The sequence below is a fragment of the Macrobrachium nipponense genome, chromosome 26 (genome assembly GCF_015104395.2).
Source record: "Macrobrachium nipponense isolate FS-2020 chromosome 26, ASM1510439v2, whole genome shotgun sequence".
In the NCBI taxonomy this organism is placed as follows: Eukaryota; Metazoa; Arthropoda; class Malacostraca; order Decapoda; family Palaemonidae; genus Macrobrachium; species Macrobrachium nipponense.
This window is the reverse complement of record NC_087215.1, coordinates 38,228,730-38,255,253: the sequence shown is the minus strand read 5'-3', so window position 1 is coordinate 38,255,253 and position 26,524 is coordinate 38,228,730. Positions and strand designations below refer to the sequence as shown.

The 26,524-nt window shown below is 39.6% G+C and overlaps 1 protein-coding gene across 1 annotated transcript in view; it reads left to right on the top strand.

Annotated features, from left to right (window-relative positions):
• Positions 1 to 23,296, top strand: part of LOC135200191 (FERM, ARHGEF and pleckstrin domain-containing protein 1-like) — a 739,864-nt gene extending 716,568 nt beyond the window's left edge. Inside the window, 1 exon segment of the mRNA XM_064228579.1 lies at positions 21,555 to 23,296. Within this exon segment, the coding sequence (XP_064084649.1) occupies positions 21,555 to 21,675 (121 nt within the window). The 3' untranslated portion in view covers positions 21,676 to 23,296.
• Positions 23,297 to 26,524: the final 3,228 nt, after the last annotated feature.

Sequence of the window (26,524 nt, the reverse complement as noted above, 5' to 3'; positions counted from 1 at the left end):
ACAACCGTAAGTTGATGAACATTTCCTCAGCTGGGATCGCATAGATAATAGTTTGTTTCGTTGGTTTAGAATTATTCCTCAAATAGGCTGTTTGTTATGAAGATATGCTAATAATATATAAGGTAAAAATGCTTTTATTACCTTTACTATCAGTTTATTTCATATGTGAATCTTCAGGCTTAGGCTATACCGCTGAGGCTAGCCTTTAGAATTCAAGGTTTGATTTTTAGGATTGCAGTATAAGCTGACTCCCAATTTTTAGGGATGAATTTTAGGATTTAAAGGTTGTCTTATACGCAGAAAAATATGGTACTTTAAAAATGTGTAATTATTTCTACAGATATACAAACCTTTAGTCTGTACATATGAGAGACACCTCTTGATGGGAGGATTCTGCGCAAATCTGAACTGACTGGTAGTTCGCCTCACCTGGGGCCTCTCTTACTGGTCATATAAGTTCAAAGGAAGGAGACCCATGTCTCTGATCTGTTGAACATATGTGATGTTCAACTTCCAGACTTCTGGGCCTTTCGAATTAATGGGATGTAGCATCGATTCGAAGAAAGGCTTGGAGTTACAAGGAGCTAAAAGGATTTGGATAGAGTTACAAGAGTTAAAAGGATTAGCATGTCTCAAAGACTTATTAGTCCATCAGAGGAGACATTGTGTGCTAACTTAAAACTAGGAGCAGGTTTTACTGTTCATTCACAGTGTTATAATGATTTTGTCTAGCTTTTTTTAAACTCCTCCACACTGTTACTTTTTACAACTTATGGTGGCGTTTTCTTCCATGTGTCACATATCTTGTATGTAAAGAAGTTCCCACAATGAGATGTATTGTATCTCTTCTGTTCTAGTTTCCATCCATTATTTCTTGTCTGGTTTCCAGTTAGTGTAAATAGGTTACAGTCTACTTTTGTTATGCTTTTCAGTATTTTGAATGTTTCTATTAGTTGTCCTCACAATCATAAATATTCAGGCTCTCTAACAGTCTTTAGATTATTTCTTAAATTTTCTAGTCTCTGGGTCTGGTGCATTTACATACACCTAGTTTGGTGTTGTCTGCAAATTTGCTATCCTGCTAGTTAACCCTATATCAGTGTCATTAATATAAATAAAAAACAAGGCTGGGCCAAGGACAGAACCCTGAGGAACTGCTTGTCACATTTGCCCATTCTGATTCTTCATCATTTCTTACAACTCAGTTTTCTATTAGTTAGCCAGTCTTCAAGCCAGTCTGCTGTTTCTCCTACAATTCTTAAACTTCTAACTTTTGTCATTAGTTTCTTGTGTGGAACTTTGTCAAAGGCCTTTTGGATATCTAAGTAGAGTATATCTATTGCTCTACTACTGTCATAAATACCAAGCATGTTATGGAAAAACTCTTAAGAGATTTGATAGGCAGGATCTGTTTTGTCCGAAATCGTGATGACTGTTTAACAACAAGTTGTTTTTATCAATGTGATCCACAAATTTATCTGCAATTATGGACTCAATCTTACAAGGGACCGATGTTAAACAGATTGGTCTATAATTTCCTGGCTCTTTTCTTGGACCTTTTTGTAAACTTTGGGCACATTACGTAGTTATTCTGCCATTTTTCTGTAGAGTTCATTTAGGTGAGGAGCTTTCTCCTCTTAACTCTTTCATTTTTCTTGGATGAATCCCATCCAGGCCAGGAGATTTGAACTTGTTGAGTTTGTCTATTTTGTTTTTAATGTCCTCTTCTGTAAATATTTTGACATTGTCAAGTGGTTCTACCCCTTCATATTTAATAGCTGGTTCAAGTATTGAGGCATTGTCTTCAATTGTGAAGATACTTGTAAAAAACATATTCAATAATTCTGTTTTTTCCAATTCTGAGTTCACTAGGCTTCCTCTATTGTCTCTTAGGGGACCTATGCTATTTTTTATTGGCTTCCTACTGTCAACAGGAGCAAAGAATTCTTTTGGGTTTTCCTTACAAACTGATGCAACTCTCTTAACATCATTTATCTTTGCATTTTTTTTACTTATTTATCCACCATTCTATAGTGTTCTTTATGCTGAACCCATATTGTCATAAAGCTGAAGATAACCAGCAATTTGTTCATGGCAAGTTTCTTTTCCCCCTTGCTAGAGAAAGGGCAGAACTTCCATCTAATCCAAACTAGGATGTTCACCTAAAGCACCTGCACGGATGCCTGTCCAGCACTAGATGGCTTGTTAACTGTCCCTCTGCTCACTGGGAGAGGGTGGGTATGAAAGAGAAAGTTAGGGGGCTAGTCCCACACACACACACCCTCTCTTTTGCAGCTGTACACCTTGAGCATGAGCCACCTGTCCCTCAAGGGAAGCTGGGTGAACTACATGATTGCATAGTAGCCACCACAGAACTCAAGGAAAAATGGGCAATGTCCCAAAGGTAAAAGGGGAAGTGAATGTGGTCTGTTGTGACCACATTCCCGTCCTTAGTAACTGTCTGAAAGGATCTTCCTGATTATGCCCAATGCCCTGTACACTAACAGCTTTGGTGTGTCAGGATTTAAGTTTTAACTTGGGCATCTTTCAAGGTCAAACAATCTTCCAGAATGTCGAGGTGCTGAGACCAACTCTCCCCAACACTGACCATAGAGACCAAACTTTTGTCACTACATCCACCTTACCTGTTATGTGTCTGGTTGACCACTGCGAGTGTGCTACTGCCCACCCATGCACCTGCACCATCCATCACTCTCATCAAGAGAGGGATGGCTGAAAAAATTGGGAACCAGACTGTTATGATTTCCACAGCGAATTCATTCAGCATCGCCTTCAACTTCCCCGCAAGGGAAGATTCTTCAGCGAGCCAGAGAGAATTTATAGGCTTGGACTGGATGGTTTGAAGAGGAATGGAAGGGACTTGAAGGAAGTTGATACCCTACCGAAATAAATCTACTACCCAGGTTTCAGCCACCATAATATGTTTAAGGGCACTCCCACACAAGCAGCCGCACATGGGGAGGAAAGCAGTCTTAGCATTTTAAACCTTCCTCTTACCCTTACTTCCTCCACTGGGAAAGGAAGAGGTTTGCCTTTGGTTGCTTTTGTGGTCCCATTGATGCCCCTTGCAAGACCGTGGAGGTAGAAATGTTCTTGATAGTGTGATCCTGTTCCCCAGGGAACTCTGCATGTAGCAGGGGCGCTGCCCCACACTGCTCTGGAGATGTTAATGATTCTGTTTACAAAAACATGAATGGGTGGGGATGGGGCTGTTACAGGCACCCCACAGATGCGTCAGCCAACAGTTCTCTGAAGTGTTATCTATCCACTATGAAACCATACCATTTTCGAACAAACCTCCAGGTTAATGTAGTTGGGGGCCCAGACCTGGATGTGCCATGCTGTGGCAATGTTCCTGAGTGGAAATGTCCAGGGCTGAAGAAGCATAAGGAGGAGATGAAATCAACAAACAGTTTTCTTGGTTGTGCAACATCTGCATGGCAGTGCTGCTTCTTCCTTGGAGAGCAAACCTTTGGCTAAAGATGTTCATCAAATTGCAGCAATGTCAAAAAGTCATGGCCATACAACATTAAGGCAATGGAAAAGCTTATGTCTGCCCCAGGCCCTCTCTCTTTGTCCTCTGGCCATACAACATGAAATCAAAGGCTTGGGCATTCAACATTGCACGGTTGCATATTTTTCTTTCCTTTGATTAGACATCCGTAATACAGCGACATTGTTGAAAATGGAAGCAAGGAACTGTTCCCAAAAGGAGACTTGTAAGGTAAAAAGGACAAGAACCCTAGGAACTTTTGTTCTGGCACCAAAGATATGGTCGGTTATGCACTAATGGACACTGAAAGGAAGGGGAAGGACGACGATCTGGGTGGGAGCTGCACTGACGGGAGACGTACACGGTCAAGGAGGTACATGACAGGGGAAGACACAGCTGTGGCCTACAGCAAAAGATGAAGGAGAAGGCTCAACTACTACTGCACATCCACAATGAATGCAGGGAGGGGTGAAATAGCTCTTGAAATTACAATACACTGCAGTAATGCACACACACCCAAAGTCAAGCTGACTGGCTGAATAAGACCATTGGCTGCCCCTCCAATGGTGTATCATCTCCCTTACAATACTGGATATCCTTCCTCAGGGCAGTTGCCTACCAAACTTTTCTTGAAAGGACAAGGAAGACGAAGAGACTGCGAAACAGCATACAACAATGAAGGATGCATAGGAGGCGATGAAAAACTTTATCAAGAATAGCTGTCCTGGGACTTATGATCATCCAAAAGAGGAACAAGGGGAGGGGGAGGAAGTGTAGGAAGGCCAGACTCCCCCATCCTCCCAGAGAGGGAGCAAGAACTGGGATAAGTACACCTGCTGGTCTTGCAAAAAAACTTGCTGGCACTGGTAAACTCTTAAGGGTCCTGCAACAATAACCTCCGCTTCCTACTTGTACCAAAGGATAGGGGATTCCAGGCTTGAAGGCAAGCCATGGTACTCATACGATGGATTACAACACCACTGCACTGTAAGAGAACCTACCTTGGTCTCAAGCTGTACAACATCTGGAAGACTTAAAACATTACCACATTCAAAGTACAATTAGTCCCCGGGATACGATGGGGGTTCTGTTCCCGGCAGGGCGTTGTAAGCTGAAAATCACCTTAACTCGAATCATTGTAATTATAATGGGAATAAATACCAACGGAGCTAGCTCCGTAAGTATGGGTAAACAGTACTGCTGTAAAGCAGGTTAATAGAGCCATGATGCAAACGCCTTAAGTCTGGAACGACTTAACCCAAACCTGATGTAACTCGGGGACTGTCTGTAATTGTGTACAATAATCAAATAAAAACCCTGCTTGTTTCAGAGACAAAACACTTCAAAACAGAGAAGAGATGCAAGCAAGGATGTTTGATAAAATAAGGTTGAGAAGGCAACTAAAAATAGAAATGATTGGAGGTAAGAGGCAGCCCGTCTCTCTTGGATACGTGGTACAGAAAAAGAATAAAAGAACAAACACCAAGGGTAAAACAAGAGTTGGGTTTGCAGTATATGAAAAATAAAAACAAGTTACTGAGAATATCTGAGGAATACTCATACAGGCTAAAGAAAGTTCATAACAATACAACATAACTGTGTAGGAACAACTATGCAGGAAGAAAGAGGGAATAAAACGATAAGTAAACAGAGTAGAACATTTTGCAGCATTTCCCAAAATATCTCGAAACAACAATTACACTAAAAAATGAAAAGAATTAAGTCGAACAGCAGGCAGCAGAAGAGTTGCATCTGTCTCAGACCTCAGCTAAAAGGAAAAGTGAATACGTACCAACTGGATGGTAGGGCTTCCTCCCATACTGTCGGTAACTAACTACCAATAACCACATTATTTTTAGTTAAATGGGCTGTTCGAGCTTGCACCATAGTAAATCCTATATGCAAAAACTGAAGATTTGTGTATGTGTAGGAACAATTGATCACATGTCCTTGTAAATGGTGTAATCATAAGGGTTTTAACACACTGTTACCTAAAATGTAAATGCAGCAGTCACCTTATTTTTTTATGGATAAGATGACACTTGAATCTTTTTGATGGATAAGATGATACAGTAAACACCCCTTATTTGAGGGGGATGGGTACCACACCCGCACGCAAATAGCTGAAATCTGCAAATACTTAAAACCCTTCTAAAATTCTTAGAACTGCCTATTTTGAGTTAAATCACAAAGAATTCCTCTAAAAATGCTTATCCGTGAGTATTTTAATAGTTTTATCACAAAAAGTGCAGTCACAAAAATGATATGAAAATACAGTAATTTGTGAAGATTTCTCAGCAAAAAATACTGCGAATAGGAAAAGTTTCCACGATAATGGGTATATGCAGTCCACGGAAAAATCTGCAAATAGGTAAGTCCGTGAGTTCACGAATAGCTGGGGTCGACTGTACTTAAATCTTCATCATTAAAATAAAACAGGTGGTCATCCTATAGAGCAGATAATCACTACCTTAAAACTATACCATTCAATATATTACCCCACAGCAAATTTTTAAGCTATTTTGTTGTAAATATAAATACACTTAACCTCACACTTGCAGTGCAATCTTTCATTATGAAGTTGGCATATGCTCTGATCATTATTTCTTGTGACAATATATCAGTCCTTCCTCTGTTCAATCATCCATTTTGCAATGCGATCTGCCAACCTTGGCCAACAAGTGACTTTAAATCTCACTGAAGATTTTTTCTTTAGCATTTTTCTTAAAACTTGCTTCTCACTTTGTTTTGCTGGTGGCTCCATGAGAACAACTTGAGAAAAAAAAATGTTTAAACTGGATAAGATGGAAGCTAGCAACAACTGAACCATAAATTACTCTGTAACAGTCAAACCCCCTGCTCAATCAATATGTGTACAGTATGTAAGCAAATTGGGTCATCCTCTTTGGTTAAACTACCTATTGCCTCACTGATAACATACAAACAAAATGATTTACAGGTAACCCCTTAACCCTTAAGTGCTGGTCTAAAAAAAAAAAAAAAGCATATGCTGCACCACAGGCCAGAGACAACTTTGAGGTGAGCCAATTTTAAGAAAAGAAAATGTTAAGAGAAAGATATGCTAATGCACAAGGCATAAGAAAAAAAATTGTGAAAAGCCTATTTACAACTCCTTGTGGGGCCTTTTTACAAGATTTGTAAATTTTACAAAGTTACACTTGTTTTTTGTAATATATAATTTTACTTTATTTTGTAAATTATAATTACAGCTCGCACAATATCAAAACAGGTAAGAACAAAAATCAGTCACAAATTCTGAGTAATATGTGTATTTGTTGTAAAATATTTGCATAAATTTACTAAGCCCTTTTTTTGGATTATACATGTATTTTCTAATATTTCTTTGCACTTTTCTTCGCTAAATTACAATTATAACTGACATATCATAAAAGATAAGAACTAAAGCAACAGCAACACCTGGATATATTTATGAGCAAATTTATAAAAAGACATCATTGGAGAGAGAGAGAGAGAGAGAGAGAGAGAGAGAGAGAGAGAGAGAGAGAGAGAGAGAGAGAGAGAGAGCAATTAACTCATGAGCCACCTAACCGCTGTTCTGAGGCAATATAAAATAACAAATTTTCTAAAACAATTTGTATTTTTCATAGCTACAAACCCTAGTTCCTCGCTGGACGAGTGGTTTTCGCGCTTGGCTGCCAATGCAGCCTTTGACTGTCCAATAACAAACCAACACAGCAGGGTTTGTTACCACTCCCAACTCCCCCTTGCCAAGAAGCGGAGCATATGCTACCGAATAGAGGGTTGGTTATTTGCATACCAAGCAACCACACTATCAGTATGACTACCTTACTCGCCTGTATCAGACCAGTCCAGCGAATGACGTGTCTATTCCTTAACCCGCCCAAAGGAAGAAGGAAAGGTACAAGAGAAAGAAAGAGACCAGCCAACTCACTCATTCTCTCATCCACACAATCATCTTTGGTAAGATACAAATGTGCTCTGTTAAGGGCAATGATGAGTTACACAATCTGTTGGGCAGCCACCACAGGACCCAGGGAAAACATGTCCATAGATCTGTGGGCAACATCCTTAAGATAAAAAGAGGTGAACGTGGACTGGCGTAACCAAGTACCAGAGCTCAGCACTATGTACAGCCAAGTTCTTTTTGAAAGCCAGAGAGGGAACAATACCCCTAACGTCATGCACTCTAGCCTGCTCAAGGCGTGGCGGCAGAATCATCAAGAGTCAAGTATGCCTGTCTGATGGCTTCCCATATCCAAAAAGAGATAGTATTCTTCAACACCTCTTTCTTTGTGCGTCCTTTGCTAACAAAAAGTCTGCGGCAGAATCATCAAGAGTCAAGTATGCCTGTCTGATGGCTTCCCATATCCAAAAAGAGATAGTATTCTTCAACACCTCTTTCTTTGTGCGTCCTTTGCTAACAAAAAGTCTGCGGCAGCCTGGCCTAAGGTGCCGTGTCCTTTTAAGATAGCAACGTAGGGCTCTGACAGGAGACAACAAAAGCTCTTGAGCATCATTACCCACAAAGTCATTCAGTGATGGAATGGAAAAGGAAGTGAACCTATCATCGTGCACAGAGGGATTCTGGGTCTTGGCCACGAATTCCGGGACAAATTCGAAGGACACCGACCCCCAACCCCTGGTGTGCTTCACATCATAGCTCAGACTGTGCAGCTCTCCCACTCTTTTTGAAGATGCCAAGGCCAGGAGGAAAACCATCTTGAGCGTCAAGTTCCTGTCAGGTGAGCGACGCAAAGGCTCATATGGACCCTTAGTGAAGCTTCTCAGAACTAAGGAAACATCCCATGTCGGAGGCTTGAGCTCCCTAGGAGAACTCAATTGCTCAAACCCCTTAACTAGCAAGGATAGTTCCCAGGATGAGATGTCGATACCTCTAAGGCGTAACACCAAACTCAGGGCCGCCCAGACAAATGTTTCTCATCTCTGAGGAAGGTTAAAAAGTCTGCTATGCGCTGAATAGAGGTTCCGAGTGGAGAAAAACCCGGTTTATGACACCAATCACAGTAGATCGCCCATATGCCTTGGTAAACTGCAGAGGTGAATAGATGGGCAATAGAAGTATACCTCCTTCCTTCTCAATTCCTCCAATTCGATGGTGTGTAATATTGATACTCACCATGAGTGAATCTGTCCAATACCCAAAACCTGTTATTGCTACTCCTATGATAATATCCGTCCATAAAGGGTTTAATTGATGGATACTGTCATTCAGAATTAATATATATATATATATATATATAGATATATATACCATACATACATAATACATTACATACATACATACATACATACATACATACATCATACATACATTACATACATACATACATACATAAAACATACATACATATCTATATATATACTATATATATATATATATTATAATATATATAGATATATATATATATATGAGGAATAATACGTAACAGGTTTTGAGTGGTGGACAGATTATGTACTTCCTGGTGATTATCAATATTGCGTGCCATCGATTTGGAGAAATTGGGTGGGAGAGAGGTTCCATTACTTCAATAGCCCATAAATTCAATGGCAAATTTTAGACTGGTCCAGCTCGCCAATTCTCAGCATCCCATGATTTAGCTGTGTACTTAACTTCAACTCTCTCTCTCTCTCTCTCTCTCTCTCTCTCTCTCTCTCTCTCTCTCTCTCTCTCTCTCTCTCCTCTTCTCTCTCTCTCTCTCTCTCTCTCTCTCTCTCTCTCTCTCTCTCATGATGTCTTATATACAGTGGTACCTCGAGATACGAAAGGCTCAACTTACGAGAAACTCGAGATACGAAAGCCAATACGGTAAATTTAATGGCTCTACATACAAAAAGTTTTCAAGATACGAAAGGTTTCTGTAAAGTCCGAGATTCGCCCGAACCACCGATAACAATTTTGGAACTCGAGCGCCGCCAACTTAGTAGACTCGCCACCATCCTCCTGCTCTCCCATTGGTTCCTGATGCTAGTCGCGGCCATGAGATCCTTCTCTCACATGGGATAAGTGATCAAGGTCTCTCTCATGGGATAACTGGAAACTTTGCAAACATGCATACCAGTATTAATCAAGGCACTTCAGTTTGTGTTGAAGGTCAGCAGCCGAACATTCAGTACCCAAATCAGTTGCAGAGAGAGCATTTGGTTGAACAGGGTTTTGGACACCAGGGCCAACAGAGTCATGAGGTGCAACAATTAGTAGATAATTATCAAGACGGGCAGCCGTTAATGAACACTACGCGTTTATAGAAAAAAAGACACCCCGAAAAGGCTCACACAGGTCGTATGCTTGCGTAGTTTGATGACGTTTGCCTGAGTCGTTTCAGGAACATTGTGAAAAGTAGGCAGAAGCAATCTTCCTTGGATCGTTATTTTTTAAAGAGGCCTTTAGCATTAGCAGGAGTAAGCAAAAAGGAAGAACCAAGTGATAAAAAACAAAGTTGTAAGCCAAAAAGAAAACAGAAAGTTGAAAGTGGTGATGAAGTTGAAATTCTGTAAAAAAAAAAAAAAAAAGTTAAAAATCAAAAAAAGAAAAAAACGGCAGAAATTAAGGATGTTCTAGCCGCTTTTCATAAAGTTCAATCGTTTGTCCTCCTCCTCCTCTGCCGCCACTTTCGGAGATAGCCTCACTCGAAAGGTAAGCTTCCACATTTTACGTACAGTATTTCTTGTATACCATGTACACTAATACACTTTATTTACAGGTTATTTTGCATTTTGTTATTAATTTAGGTATTGAATGGTCCAAATTGTTGTAGAATTTCATTGTTTATAGGTCAATTTAGCTTTATTATGAAATTTACTGGGGTGCTTTTGGAGGGCTTGGAACGGATTAGCCATTTTACATGTAAAATGTGGTCCAAGATACGAAAACCTCATGATACGAAGGGCGCATTTGAACGGATTAATTTCGTATCTTGAGGTACTACTATGTATATATATATATATATATATATATATATTATCTATATATATATATATAATATATATATATATATATATATATGTATATATATTTAGGTAGAAGCCCCTCTTTCAAGCATGTTCTATTGAAGGAGATTGCTGCTTCAGCTGCATTTATTTTATAGAAGTTATTTTCTATTCTTCTTATTACGGCTTTTTCAATATTATTTAGGTTGGCGAGTAACGTGCCTATTGGATACATATGAAAGATCAATGAATTTTATGAAATTTATATATATTGAAATCTGGTGTACAATGACCGTAGATTATTTTTTGCTGACGTTTCTTCTGGATTCGACCAGATATTTTCAAGGCTGTGGCTTTGAGTAGACTGATGATATTTTCGGTGCTACCCTAATTTAATATCGGGAGGTCAGCAGGGGGTTGCTTTTCTGCTATTGGCGGCTGGAAGGAATCTTTAAGCTACTTTTTAGAGTTGAAGCTCTCACTGTCGTAACCTAGCAGACTGTTGGAGCTGAACTGTGACGTCACTGGGCGTGTCATCACTGCGAGCCGAAGCCAAGTTTTCATTGGCTGTTGGACGCTGTCTGACGTCACGGCGAGCCGAAATTTAATCTGCTGCTGGGCGACTGGTATGATCAGGTGTGACTTGGTTGATGTCTTCTCTCGTTCTGGTATTGCCATAGTTTGAATATTTCTTCACATACTAGTTACCTGGCAGCAGATGAAATTTCGGCCTGCCGTGATGTGACATCACACAGTGTCCAACAGCCAATGAAAACTCTGCTTTGGCTCGCAGTGATGACACGCCCAGTGACGTCACAGTTCAGCTCCAACGGTCTGCTAGGTTACGACAGTGAGAGCTTCAACTCTAAAAAGTAGCTTAAAGATTCCTTTCAGCCGCCAATAGCTGAGAAGCACTGCAACCCCCAAACCAATGAAAACTCAGAACCCCCCTGCTGACCTGATTATAAATTAGGGTAGCAACAAAAATATCATCAGTCTACTCAAAGCCACAACCTTGAAAATATCTGGTTGAATCCAGAAGAAATGTTGGCATAAAATAATCTACGGTCATTGTACACCACATTTCAATAGTAATTATAAATTTAATTAAATTTATTGATCTTTCATATATATCCAATAGGCGCGTTTCTCGCCAACCTACATAATATTGAAAAAGCCGTAATAAGAATAGAAAGGAACCTCAATAAAATAAATGCAGCTGAAGCAGCAGTCTTTTTATATAGTTCTTATCTTTTATGATAAGTAATTGTAACTTTGCCTTTTTTTTGCATTTTTTTTTTTGAAAATAAAAAAAAACATGTAAATCCAAAAACTTACTGTATCTATGATCTCAGTACTTTAACATAAATATTTTACAAATATACAGGCAGTCCCTGGTTATCAGCAGACTTGGTTTAATGGCAATCCGGTTTTAATCAGTGATTTATGGCGCCATAACACACCAAGTTCCAGTTATCATTGCCATAAGGTGCCAATAATAGTTATGGCGCCATAACATACCTAAAGGAGGTGCTATTAACTGGTTATCAGCGCCATTAACCGATATATCAGTGCCATAAGCACCGTAAATCACCAAGTTTTGGTTAACAGCGGTTTTTGCTTATCAGCCCCCTACCGAGAATGGAACCCCACCAATAACTGAGGACTGCCTGTACTCGAATTTTGTTACCAATTTCAGTTCTTATATGATATTGTGAGAGCTATAATTATAATTTTACAAAGTAAAATAAAACTAGAAAAAACATGTATAACTTGGTATAATTTACAATTGTCTTGTAAATAGTAATTTTAAACTTCTCGAGGAAGGTAGGGAGAATTTTATAGAATTCTTTTTCTTACACCATGTGCATTTGCATATATCTTCCTCTTTCCATTGATGTGTTCTTTTTCTTAACTTTGTCAACCTCAGTTTGCCCAGGTCTAGGATGCTGCATGTTTTTTTTTTCTCTCTCTCAATACATTAGTACTGCACATTGATAACATAAGCAATTCAAATGATTCACTGTTAATAAGGTATTAAGGTATACAATTACTGGTAATATTCAAGGTATTTAATTCATTGTACTGGTAGTATATCAGTCTCAGTTCATTGGTGCTCACTGACCTATAAACTTCGCCATAGGCAGTTTCATCGTTCATAGTCAATTTTGTACTATCAAAATCAGCTAAAACCATAAAAGTCAGACTGAGATTTGGGGACAGTCTTACTTAAATGTTGCCTTGTCCACTGAATTACACAGTATATAAAAGGGATTTTGACGGAGGAAAATTCTATTTTTGGGTGAGGAGCCATGTCGCTCGGTGAAATGTCTCGTTAGCCATTTCTGATATATAAAACTAATGCTAAATATACCAGAGAATAAACCAAAGGGACTGACTGAGGTTACTACCCTCAGGCGAGCACTTTTTTATAATTAAAAAATGTCGTGTATAAACCAGAAGCGAGTAAAAACTGCCACATCTCCTTTACCCCATAGAAAGATCCTCGTCAACAATCACCGAAACCTGAGGTGCCGTTACACAGGCCGCCTCCACGCATCCAACCCCCACCTCCCCAGCGCCATCTACAACATCTATTGTTAGCAACCCACAGCTTGTACCACACTGGGTGGGAGATCAATGAATTAAAAAGGGTGGGTTCACCGAGCGACACGGCTCCTCACCCAAAAATAGATTTTTCCTCCGTCAAAATCCCTTTTTTGGGATCAAGCCGTGTCGCTGGGTGAAATCACCAGAGAAATGGGCAAGCTGCAAAAAGAAATACTGTAACAATGAAGGAAAACTATACAAATTAGTTATAAAAGTAAATTTTTTAATATATATCTATATATATATAAACTTTCTTTGTAAAGTACAACTTGTATTGTTATCCAAAAGGGATTTCTCAAACTTAAATATACTGAGAAACTCAAAAAGGAATGTACAAATAAATACATGAACTTACATGTAAAACTAACATTAAACATAGACTTAACTATACTTTAATAGACTTAACAATACTCCAATACATATTCAAAATGATCTCTGTTAACCAAGCTAATACAATCCGCTCCGCTCGTGCTTACAGAAGGCCCGAGGGAGAGGAAGGCAGGGTTGAACAACTAGGTGAGGCAGGCAAGTGGGAAAGAAAAGAGGTAAAGTAAAAGAAAGAGGAAATTAAGAGTTTTCAGGAACTACAATACTTACTGCAGCCACGGCAGGGAATTTAAGTGCATTAAGAGATTTAAGGTAGTGGCGTTTGAAAACTGCCGAAGATTTCCAACCAGTATACTTTTTAAGATCCTCAAAATTCATGTGTTGAAAATAGTTAATAGAGGTAGCAATTGCCCGGACATCATGAACCAGGGGAAAAGAGTCAGGATCGGCTTGTTTAATAAAATAGAGAATCTGTTGTTTGATACCTCTCATAGTGATCGTTCCTCCTTTTTCTCTCATGAATAAGGGACCTGAGGACTTAAATGATGTTCTATGTAAATAGGTCTTGAGAGCCTGAACTGGACAGAGAGAAGAGTCTTGGGAAAGAGGAACTATTGACCAAGGGGTCCATCTATCTTGTGGACTTTCATTCTTGGCTAAAAAGGTCTTGTTTGGTGAAAGAAGAACATTACCATTAGGTTGAAAATCTATATGACCTGGATCTCTAGACAAAGCTGATAGCTCAGAAATTGTTGCTCCTGAGGCTAAACTTAACAAAAATAACGTCTTCCTCAGTAGAATTGAATACTGACAGGAGTCATTATCAATACTGGCAGCTAGCCTCAACACTTCGTTTAGAGACCAGGAGACAGATTGAGGCCTATGTACTGGTCTCAATCTAGCGCAAGCTCTAGGGATAGAGGAGAAATAAGAGCTTGTTAGATCTATCCCAAATCCAACCAAGAAAATCTTTTTAAGGGCAGATTTCATAGTGGTAATGGTTCCGGGAGCTAAACCTTGATCAAACAAATCTTTAAAGAATGAAATTGCTAGATTGATTGTCATTTCCTCCAGTTCTTTTTCTTTCACAAATTTAACCAATTTCTTAATAGCAGAATCATACTGTTTAAGAGTAGAATCTCTCTTGTCAGATTCCAATAAAGTAATGTTTTCCGGATCAATACCTGAATTATGCATAGACGCAAGCTTCATAAACTCCATAAAGTTAGGGTTTGGAGAATGTTTGAGGAAGCATATACTTTCTTGGTTTGTACTATTTGTGAAAGCTTTGGATTGGGGATCCGACTGGGACGGAGCTTCAATTCCAATATTAGAGGGAACCAGTTGCTCTTCGGCCACCAGGGGGCTACCAATGCTATTTTCCCTCGATACGACCTGAGCTTGTGAAGAACTTCCATCAGGAGGTTGACTGGTGGGAATAAATAAATCCTCTTCCAAAGATTCCAATCTAGAGACAATGCGTCTGTGGCATATGCTAGAGGGTCTAGATTGGGTGCCCCGTAGCATTGAAGTTGATGATTCGATTCCGTGGCAAAAAGGTCTATTTGAAGGCCCGGGACTTGTTTGGATACCCACTGAAACGACTTTGAGTCTAGAGTCCACTCTGACTCCAATGGGGATGTCCTTGACAGAGCATCTGCTACTACATTCCTGGCTCCTGCTAGATGTGTGGCTGATAGGTGCCATTGAAATTTCTGCACTCGAGAGAAGATCGCAATCATCACATGATTTACGAACTTGGATTTGGAGCCCTTCCTGTTGATGCAGTGAACAATTACTGCACTGTCGAGGACTAATCTGATATGAATCCCTTTCTTTAGCTTCAATCGTTTGAGAGTTAGAAAAACTGCCATGGCCTCTAACACGTTTATGTGAAATCTTTGGAAGGTATTGGACCATTTTCCCTGAAACTTTTGAGTAGGGGAATGTCCTCCCCATCCACTTTGAGATGCATCTGTATGAATCACTAGATCCGGTTGTGGAAACTGAAGTGGTATTGACTTTGCTAAGCTCTTGGCTGTAGACCAAGGTTTTAGACTTTTCCGTAAGATCTGAGGAATCCTTGAAAGTTTGTCTCTTAAGCCTATATTGGCTCGACTTCTCCAAATTCTGTTGAAGTCTTTTAGTCTGGCTTTCAGTAACGGTTGAGTCACTGCTACAAACTGCAAGGAGCCCAGAATTCTTTCTTGAGCCCGTCTTGATGCTATTTTGTTCCTTACAAACTGCCTTGTGGCTTTCGCAATCTGCTTGCACTTTTCCCAAGGTACTGAAAATTTGTGTGCCTGAAGGTCCCACTGAAGTCCCAACCATTGGAACTTGGAGCTGGGAGTCAGTCTTGACTTTTGAAGATTTATTTGAAAACCCAAAAACTCCAGATATTTCATGACTTTGTGGGTTGATTCCAGACACTGCTGTTTGTTGGGGGCCCAAATTATCCAATCGTCTAGATATGCTGCCAATAGAATTCCCTGGCTCCGAAGTTCCTGGACTACTACGTCCGCTAACTTGGTGAAAATCCTGGGAGCAATATTGAGGCCGAATGGCATGACTCGGAAAGAGTAAGCTTCCTTTCCTAATCTGAATCCTAGGAACGGAGACAAGTTCCTTGCTATGGGCACATGATAATATGTATCGGTACGATCTATAGAGGTGGTGACGGCTCCACGAGGAAGTAAGGTTCTTACTTGAGTCACGGTTAGCATGCGAAATTTGTCGCATACTATCCTTGAATTGAGCCGTGAAAGATCTAAGATCACCCTCCTCTTGTCCGTGCCCTTCTTGGGAACTGAGAAAAGTCTGCCTTGAAATTTGATGTTCCTGACTCTTTTTATTGCTCTTTTCTGAAGTAGTTCCTGAGTGAAAGCTACTAAGTCTGGTGTCCGAGCTTGAAAAAACTTGTGTGGGGGAGGTGGGCCGTTTATCCACCTCCACCCCAAACCTTTTGATATGACACTGTGTGCCCAGGTGTTGAATGTCCACCTGTGCTTGAACAGTGCTAGTCTCCCACCTACCTTGACTATCTCATTGATTGCCGGATGGTCTTGAACCTCTGCCTCCTCTGTAGGTTCTGGCTCTTGCAAGCCTTCCACCTCCTCCACCAACCCGTCTGGAGGAGCCACGTCCTCTAGCACCTCTAGGGGGATACCTCTGAAAGGAAGTATTTGCCTCATATGTTTGATTGTAAACCGGAGATGGCTGTGAGTGCTGATTCTGCTGAGGAGCTGGGGCCTGTACCCACACATATGATTGTTGGGGTGGAGGCATGGATGTGGAAGGTTGGTTCCCAGTTGGAGGTTTTTGGAACCTTCTCTGCTGGAATTTCTTAGGACGTTTGGTCTTCTGAGTGCCTGCCGGAGAAGGATCTGCCGGACGTTTAAACTTAAGAGCCCACCTGGTGGCAAGTGTCTGGTTGGCTCTTATTGCTTCTTGCGTAACCTGAGCTACTAATTCCTCTGGAAAGAGGGAAGGTCCCCAAATTGACGACTTAATGAGCTTATTAGGCTCATGTCTGATCGTAGCATGTCTCAGAAAAAACTTCCGGCAGGCTCTTCGGGCCACAGCAAAATCAAACAAGTCGTGTTGAAACGTGCCCAACAACAACTTGGTCAAGACCTGAAACTCCGGAGCGGTCGGATAGGCCGAAGCGATTGTCTCTGCTGAAGTGATTGAGTGGAGTGACCTACTCAATCTACATCTGGCTTCAAACTCCGCCTTAATGAGATGCTCGGGGAGCTTAAGGAGTCTCTCATTGAATTGAATGGAAGCACAATCAGATTCTAGTTTCCCTTTCTGAAAAGTTTCTGGAGTGTGGTGCCAATACGTCGGATCCTCCGGTACCAACAAAGACGTCAAGTCTGTCTCCTTTAGCTGTGGAAGAGGCTTATCTTCTTCCGCTGCTTTCAGGGTCAGCTCGGCAATCTTCGTGGTGCACGGTAGCGGTTGATTCTTCTGAACCGTGAAAGTGGTATACTTTCCTTTGAATGGAGTGATCTTGGTATTGACACACTCCATCTCTTTCAAGAATCTAAGCCAAGCTGACTGGGCCGCCTCCCTTGGGAAGATGAGAGTCTCCGCCGGAACCTTGTCCTCTCTTACCAGAGCTTCCCTAGTCAACCTTGCATATCCTAAAAAGGGAGATTGTAAGTCAGTCGGGTGGAACTCAAAGTCTTCCAAAGGACGTGTCCCGCACCCTTCGATAGCAAGTTTTCCGTCTCGTAAGACGGCTCCAAAAGCCAAGCGCCACGGATTACCTGCTTCGAAGGGGGGTAAATTAGCCACATTCGGCAAGATTGACTAGAGTTGAGGGTTTCCGCTCGAATGAGACATCAACAATTGGTGTTGACTCACTATGCCTGATAGCTCTGATACCGACTGGTCAGTGCGAGACATATGGGACTCCAGTTTGCCTGACAAGGCTGCCATATCTCTAGCTACCTGAGAAGCAAGTTCTTGACTGACCTTTTGAATTAATATAGAAGCCAACGCCTCTAAATTAACAGGCACTTCTGCTGTTGAAGGTCCTGAAGCTGTTAAGGTCGGTGTCAGAGCGGGAGCCGGACTAAGCACCACTGCACTCGACAGCATAGAGGCAGGTGAAGGAGTAGTGGGTTTCTCCCTAGTCCTCCGCGAAGGCCTATCTTTGCTACTGCTCCTGCTAGATTTAGTCTTAGGAGTGATGTCCGCTGCCGCCGGAGCTGGGGTGGCGGGCTTCACCTTCGCAGGCAGCTGCTTGGTCTTGGTGGTCTTCACGGTAGACCGGACAGACGCTGCCTTATTTACATCAGCGTTCCCAAAACCTTCGAACCCTGGCGGGGTACGAGAAGGAACGCGAGCAACTACTGGAGAAGGAGTAAGAGAAGTAAGAGGGGGAAATTCAGAGGAGGAGAAAGAAGGAGAGCTAGCTACTGCCTCACCTACCTGATCCGTCTGCATCGGTTCAGACGACAAGTTCAAACTGTCGACTTCATCGACGACCTCTGCCTTCGGGTCCTTCTACTGGTTCTAGACATAAAAACTCCTCCCCAATTGATTGAAGATACGGCGCCGCTACTTCCTCTGCCACCGCTGCCGTCTTGGAGTTAGGGTAGAGGACTGAAGCTACTGTCCGCGAAAGAATGTAGGGACGAGCCTTACCAACATTCCTACCAAAACCTCCTACCCAGCCTTTCAGAGTGGCGAGCGCCGTTTCCTTCACTTCCTTGGGAGCCTGAAAGAGAATCCTTGATCAGGCTTAGACAAACATATATCTCCAGATGTATGAAGTAAAGTCATTTTCTAAGTCATAGAAAACCATATTACTTAGACTAATAGTCCACTTACCAAGTCATCCGTGATCTGTGCATAAAGATCATAACATACTTGGCATCTTTCATGATGCCAAACTATCTCTTCTAGAACTTGTACCGCGCATGCCGAGTGAGACCGGCATTCCACATGTCCGTATGGCTGTTGAAGCATAGCCGAACAGCCCACCTCAGCACATTGCAACATCTGTAAGAGATATTGAAAATGAGTATCAACCAATCATTAAGCCAAATAGATGACTTTTAGACATTAAAATATCAAAATTCCGGGGTTATTACCCCCGGAAGATTGGATGATACAGATTATAATTATCCGACATCTAATCCTCTCCCAACTCGAAGTCCGGCATCGCCGGAATGAGGAGGGAATGGAATTCGGAAAAACACTGAATGCTCAAACTATCTCTAGTAAATATCTTAACCCGTGTGCATTTCAACCAAATTATTAATCCGGCATCGCCGGAATACAATATTTTTAGTTGAAAACACCGGAAAAGACAACTAATATTTTGAATAACTGGCAATTCCGGCTGATATCCGGGTGCATATATCAGAACCTACCAACTTCCGGAATAGCCGTCAAAATATAAAACTTATTATTATAGAACATGTTAAAGTTAAAATTAAAAACATCATCCGGACGATATCCGAGCCTATATTAATAGACCTACCACCGTCCGGGTAACGTTAAAACCAGTTAGAGCTAAAATAAAACTATACATATATAAGTTATACTGTCACTAGTCCATCGGGATCGTATCCGGGTCTAGATAATAGACCTACCACGATCTCGAAACAACTATAGACTATAGTATAAACAAAAAATTTCTTATGAAATTCAAATGTATCCGGGCCCGGATCTCCGGACCTACCACGAATGTAAATCATTAGGAAATAACATAAATACATGTAAAGACAATAACATAAACCAGTTTATGGAAGGGACACACACTTCGTGCCTCAATTCCGGAGGTCCTGGAATCCGGGAACTCCAAGAAGGCCCGAAACTGTTCGAAAATGAAAACCAAATGAATCGAAAGGTAATAATTGGTTGTCAACGACATCTTCATATAATCCTTCACGTCTACATAGAACGGAGAGGGGAGAAGATTGTCACAAATAATTGATCGATCTCTCACTCCGACCCCCGGAGTCCGGCAGTTGGAGATTCAGAGAGATGTACTATGTTACAACCAACTTAACCTTAGACTCACCCGTTCACACTCCGAACGTTTCTTACTTCCCATCCGCTAACACCCCAACTGTCTCTCTTTCTCTCTCAAAATGACTAGCATATAATAAGTCCAATGAATTATTATGAAACTACTAACATCAACGGTCGCAGGATCTATGAATTAGGACTAGCCTACCATTCACCAAGATCAGACGCTATTATACAACAGCTAATCGACCGCTGATGCAAAGTCAAAAGAGGAGAGACTCAAAAGGGAGGCAGCGAAAAGGAAGTAGCCTACTAGGTTATGTTAGCCTAAGTAACCTACGCTAGGTTAGTCTAAAAGAACCCCTATAGTCGTAGACTAAATGAATATCACTGGGTCCGAAATTCCAGGAACGAGTGATAAAACTATTTAGAACAAACCAACCTTTTATAAAATACATAGGCTTGTCAAAACTCGAGGTTCAAAAAGCAACCTAGCCTAGTAATAGGCACTAAACGAAAATTGAAAATTAATGTAAAAGCTCTAACTGAAAAATATATACGCGATCTGAATAAACGTAATACACAGAAGTATGAAAACTTCTTAAAACTGGCAATACTCGAAGAATGCCTTTAAACGGATATATATCTAAAAATACATATATTACCGAAAGATAAAGGAACGGTTAATATTCCTGATCCTAGCACTAAGGTGCAAAATAACTACAGAAAGGCACTCGAAATATTACCATGAATACAGATCGTAACATATAAAATAATAGGTAGAAATATCGCCTAGCAATAAAACAGACCGGCCTTGCGGACGAGCCCGTGTGACGACACGTGCTACAATAACAAAGTCTCAATAGACTTATAAAACGGCGATCTACCTCATAAAAGATTAAATCAAAACATGTTCTGGGTACTTAACTTAGATGGAACGGAAGATGCCATCATAAAATCCGAATCAGCGACGAAAAAACCACAAAAAACACAGAGCTATGAAATTTTGTTGTTACGACGTCGCCGTGCTAACATAAGATGTTGTAGATGGCGCTGGGGAGGTAGGGGTTGGATGCGTGGAGGCGGCCTGTGTAACGGCACCTCAGGTTTCGGTGATTGTTGACGAGGATCTTTCTATGGGGTAAAGGAGATGTGGCAGTTTTTACTCGCTCCTGGTTTATACACGATATTTTTTAATTATAAAAAAGTGCTCGCCTGAGGGTAGTAACCTCAGTCAGTCCCTTTGGTTTATTCTCTGGTATATTTAGCATTAGTTTTATATATCAGAAATGGCTAACGAGACATTTCACCCAGCGACACGGCTTGATCCCAAAAATAGAAAAGATATGTACAGTACGTACACTAATTATTTTAGGCTAAGACAGGCAGTGTTCATATGATTGTGATGTAGTACTTGGATGGAGTAATGTAGAACTTTCTTATATATACTACTACATAAGAGTTCAAAAGTAAAGTGTTTAACTTGGTCTGAAAGCTTATTTTTCTCTGGAACAAATATCTGTAATGGAAAACAGCTGAATGCTAAAATGTTTGCAAAATATTTTTTTCCAATTACATTAATAACAAGATAATATACATTTAATACAGTAAGGTACTATTTTCCATTTCAATATTTACCCCAGTTCACTCTGCTTATCTTTTCCAGAGCGGAATCAGAATTTACTTTTTCACGATGGATGGAAGTCATATCTACAGCAACTCAGAACTCTGCACGCTCACGTGCATTTAATCGTAAGGAAAGTGAAAATGAGAGCATACGATTGTGAATGAAAAACTTAGGTTGATGGTCTCAGTATTAGGTTTACTAACTTCCCATTGCAATCAGAATGACAATTCATATGGTTAAATTTTAATATACTCAAAAGTACAATTAAAACAAAGCACAAGGATTTTAGATTACCAAACAAGGTTTATTTTGAAACATGCATTGTGGAACAATGGATATCATTCCTGAAGTTTGTATTGATTTAGCTTTATATTTTAAAGTTATTATAATATATATGATGTTATTAGCCATCCACTAAATCAGCCAGTACTGTTTTTAAAATGGGAATTTTAATGTTTATGTACTATTTTTACAAAGCCTATTTTATATTAATAGTGTAAATATTGTACTTTCAAAATTGTAATATAGGTGAAGGCTTGCTCTGCCATAAAAATTACCCTTTTTATTATAGTTTAAATATATCAACTATGACAACCTATCAACTTTCAATACAAATATATAACAAGGATAACATTCTTTGAAATCTAAATTTTGTACAATTCATCATATCAAATACTTCTAGTAACTTTATAGAGTACTGTACTTTTGAAACTAAATTGAAAATTTTAAGTTAACTAGTTTTGATAAAATTTCACTTTCCAGTTTTATATGAATACAACTCTGTATGTAGTTTAGCATATAGAAATTTGATGATACAAAGGACCAAAGCAATATACAGTAATTTATTCATTATAGATTAACAGCTAATGCATGTAATTCTTTGTAACATGCATTATTAAGATGTTAAACGCTGACAACAAATGTGTGCTAATGTAGGTTTATGAATAAAAGGTGCAAATAAAATTATGCTGCCATCTATTCTGAAATACTAAAGATTACGGATTATAAACTTTAAAAAAGTAGGTTGTGTAATATTAAGTTATTGCTCATCAGAGGTAAAAGCTTAACAGATTTATTCTAATCCTGAAATGTTTATTGTATTTAGATTGGATTAGTTATGTACTGTAATTTGTTTACATAGATATATTGTTATTAAAGTTGTGATTGCTATTTTACGTAGATTCGTACTAATGAATTACCTGTTTGTAGTACCTAACAAATTCAAGAAATACACTATTAGGGCTGCTAGTCTGTATTAGTCACCTATTGTGGACATGTGCTGCAATTAGGAAACTTCACTTTAATTACAAAGCAGAGTAAGACTGATGAATCTCCTGCTGAGAAATTTCTTGGCTGTCATAATGTACATATCAAATTTGTTTAGACGTGGGCACCAATAATTCAGTGTAGGTATACAGTATAAATATGTGATATTAGTGACAATGATTGTGTAGGAACACTTGTACATAGACAATTCATTCAACTTCAATTTATCTTTGCAATTGACATAAGGACATTTTTATAGTGTTCTTACATTGTTTGCTGAAAATGTTAATTAATCCGCAAAAATAAACATTTGTATGGTTTGTAAATTGGTTTTTAACAGTGTCCTAAATTATAGTTTATACTTCACTTGTCACACTTCCGTTCATGCATGTTGTGCTCAAAGTATCCTAACAATGTACTGCCCTGTTATTAGAATTTCTTTACTAAATTGCCTTGCCCCTGCCTTACCATTTAGATCTGTATTATTGCAATAATAAAATGATTCTTTTAAGAAGTATTTGGTTTCCCTACTCATTTTAATTAGTGACCATGCAAAAACAATCAAATTAGTAAACATTAATAACTGAACAAAAAGAAAGTGTGTTCTACAGTAATACAGGCAGTCCCCAGTTGTCAGCAGGGCTTCTGTTTTTTTCGTGGTGCTGATAAGTGAAAATTGCCATTAACTGAAACTCGGCGATTTATGGCGCTTATGGCACCAAGTTTCGGTTAGTGACGCCTCTGTTAGGTATGTTATGGCACCATGATTTTATTATCAGCACCTTATGGTACTGATAACCAAAACTTGCCCATTAAGGCGCTATAAATCACCAATTTGACAAGCGCCATAAAACCAGATCACCATTAACCGAGACTGCTGATAACTGGGGACTGCCTCGCTGAAACTTGACCTCCACAACCTATATTCCAGGTAATCTGGAATTGGAGGCACTTTAACAACATAGAAGTTGAATAGTCTTCAATAACAGTAAATTTCAATCATGCAGTCCCATGATGTTCCTAAGATCACCAGTTTTTTTTGTATCAGGGAGACAAAGGTAGTCTAAAATGATCAGGTAAACATCAAATCTTTACTCTCATTTGGACACATATGGTACTCAAGTTTTAAAGTTTAGAAGTCTGCTATCCTACTTTACACTAATAATTCTACAAAGTATTCAAATTATACCTAAGACTATTCAAATACTTCAATTAATGGATCATGTCCTATGTGCGTTGAAATAAAAGGTAAATATAAAGATAGACAGCAGAAATGGGAGCAAAGTAACTGGAACAAATGGAAAATGAAACTTAAAATGAAAGTGAGGTTGGTTACCAAAGTATTTTAGTAATACCTATAGTAGTGACCTCAACACTGGAGTAGTTGTCTCTTTGGCACTCAAGTAGCTTGGGCTCAAGGCAATCAGCACTGTAGTGGATCAAGTCTCAAGAGTCACTGTTAAAACACCAGCTGTCACTGCTGCATCCACCAAACAGCATTAACTACGAGTATGAGACTAATTGCTCTTCACGGGAAGTCAGAATCAGGCAAGCTAATATGTCCCCTTGAAAATGAGACAAAATGGCTCTCCAGTGGTTTAGTACACATTTATACACAAATGGTACTACAACTGGTTTGTCTGGTGAGTGACCATTTTTTCAGTTCTGGCAATGGTTCCTCTTGTCTCAGCAATAGCATCTGTAGTGGTGCCTTGGTAATTATGCACTGCCATTGTTGTTGTATAACCCGTTTACACTGGAAAAGATATTGTTTGTGCTGCTTCAATGGATGAAGGAAAATTCCTAGATGGACTGTGTTAAGCAGTAGGAGGAGGAGCAGGAAGGGTAGGAGTGACACTAGTAAACCCTGAGTGGGAACTTGGCCTCACATAGGTCAGTACACTTTCAATACATGCAAAAGAATATAAAGAGGTATAAAAAGAAAATTGTCACTAGATGCAGTATTCTCCAGTCACATTTCCTCTTATCATGCTTTAACTCATTGTTCCTTATAGTACCAATCTTCAAGTATGGCAGGTAAGCAAAACAAATTAAGTGGGCTTTTGTCTACATTAGCCATATTCTCAGTTCATAACTTACCAATGTTCATTAACAAGGAACACTTAAAGTTACACAAATGCCCACTAGATAAGGAATTAAATCAGTTATTCAGAATTCACTGGTAAAGCATACAATTAGTACAGTATACTGTGGACCCCCCCATATTCGTGGGGGTTAGGTACTACAACACCCCACAATTGCCAAAAATCCATGATATATTGGAACCCCTCTTAAAAAAGGGATTTTGACGAAATAGGATCGACTTAAAACTGCCACCCAAGGCATAAATAAAATATGTACTGAAATATCACACGTTACAAGCAGGATGGAAGCGCACTCGAAACCGGTACAATACAAGGGTACGCCGTAATGGCGACTCGCTGCCGCCCGCTACGGTAAAGTGATGCCTAACAAAACCCTAAATAAAGGCAAATTCACTCCCTAAATGTTGAAAAATGCGGAACCAGTACTTAACTTGGGTGAAGAGGCAGATTGACGATCCATAACGAGGAATAACACAAAAGAATAAAAAAGAACAGATAGCTTTACACGAGCATGCACACACGAGATGGCTATCAAAAAGTATGACGTCACAGGCACCTTCAACGGGGTAGCTAGGTGTGACCTATGGGTCGGCTCCCCGTATTTAGGGTCTTTTGATGAGGAAAAGGCTAATTGGAGGGGTTGTTGTGGTAGTGTTTAACACTCGCCCCAGTTTTATACCGACACCTTTTATATAGGTGAGCGAGTCAGAGGCTTCTGATATGTCCAATTTAGCAGTTCTCTGGTATTATAGCAATATTTTACTAGAAATAGTGCTAAAGGAGACATATTTCATGGAGTGACACGGCTGAGCCCAGAAATGCTTATTTTAATAGTTGGAACACCAAATACCCTTCAAAAATGCTTAAAACTGCCTATTTCTGTTATTTTTGTGACTAAATTAAATAAATTTTTTATGATAAATGTATTTAGTCACAAAGCTACCATGAAAATACAGTAATCAGTAAATTTTTTTCAAGGAAAAAGTCCACGAATCACCAAATTTTCCGTGGAATGGAATGGAATATGAAATTTAAGCTTGAAGCCAAGCACTGTAATCCATAGGGATCATTCAGCACGATAATGAAATTGGTTTAACATGAATATTTATGTTGATGATTTTATATATTAAACAAATAAAATAAAGGTGATTTTAAAACTGGTAAAAACTGATATCCACCATACAAATTATAGCTTTGCATTTCGAGTATGCAAACAAGAATAAAAAAATTTGTACATACATATACCATACACATACTCATTCATATAAGCCTGCTTCTATAAAAAACTTCTAGTGTATACACTACACTTTGCAACGTACCGAGAGTTCAATATTAAATTTCATTAAAAAGGTTAATGTCTCTAAGGAATCCAACAATTTTAATAACAGCTACATCTGGACCAAGTAGTTCCGCTATATATGCTAATATAATGTGTTCCACAGTAAGAGGAGAGTCACACTGCAAACAGACTGGTGCAGTTACCCCCTCCAAGAGGAATCGGTGGGTCAATCGAGTATAGCCAATTCTTAGACGACATAATACAATTTCTACCCTACAATTTTGTTGGAATCCAGATGGCCAATGTTTAATACTTTGCCTGATCTTCCTGTACTTTTTATTGTTGGTCAGATGGGGAGA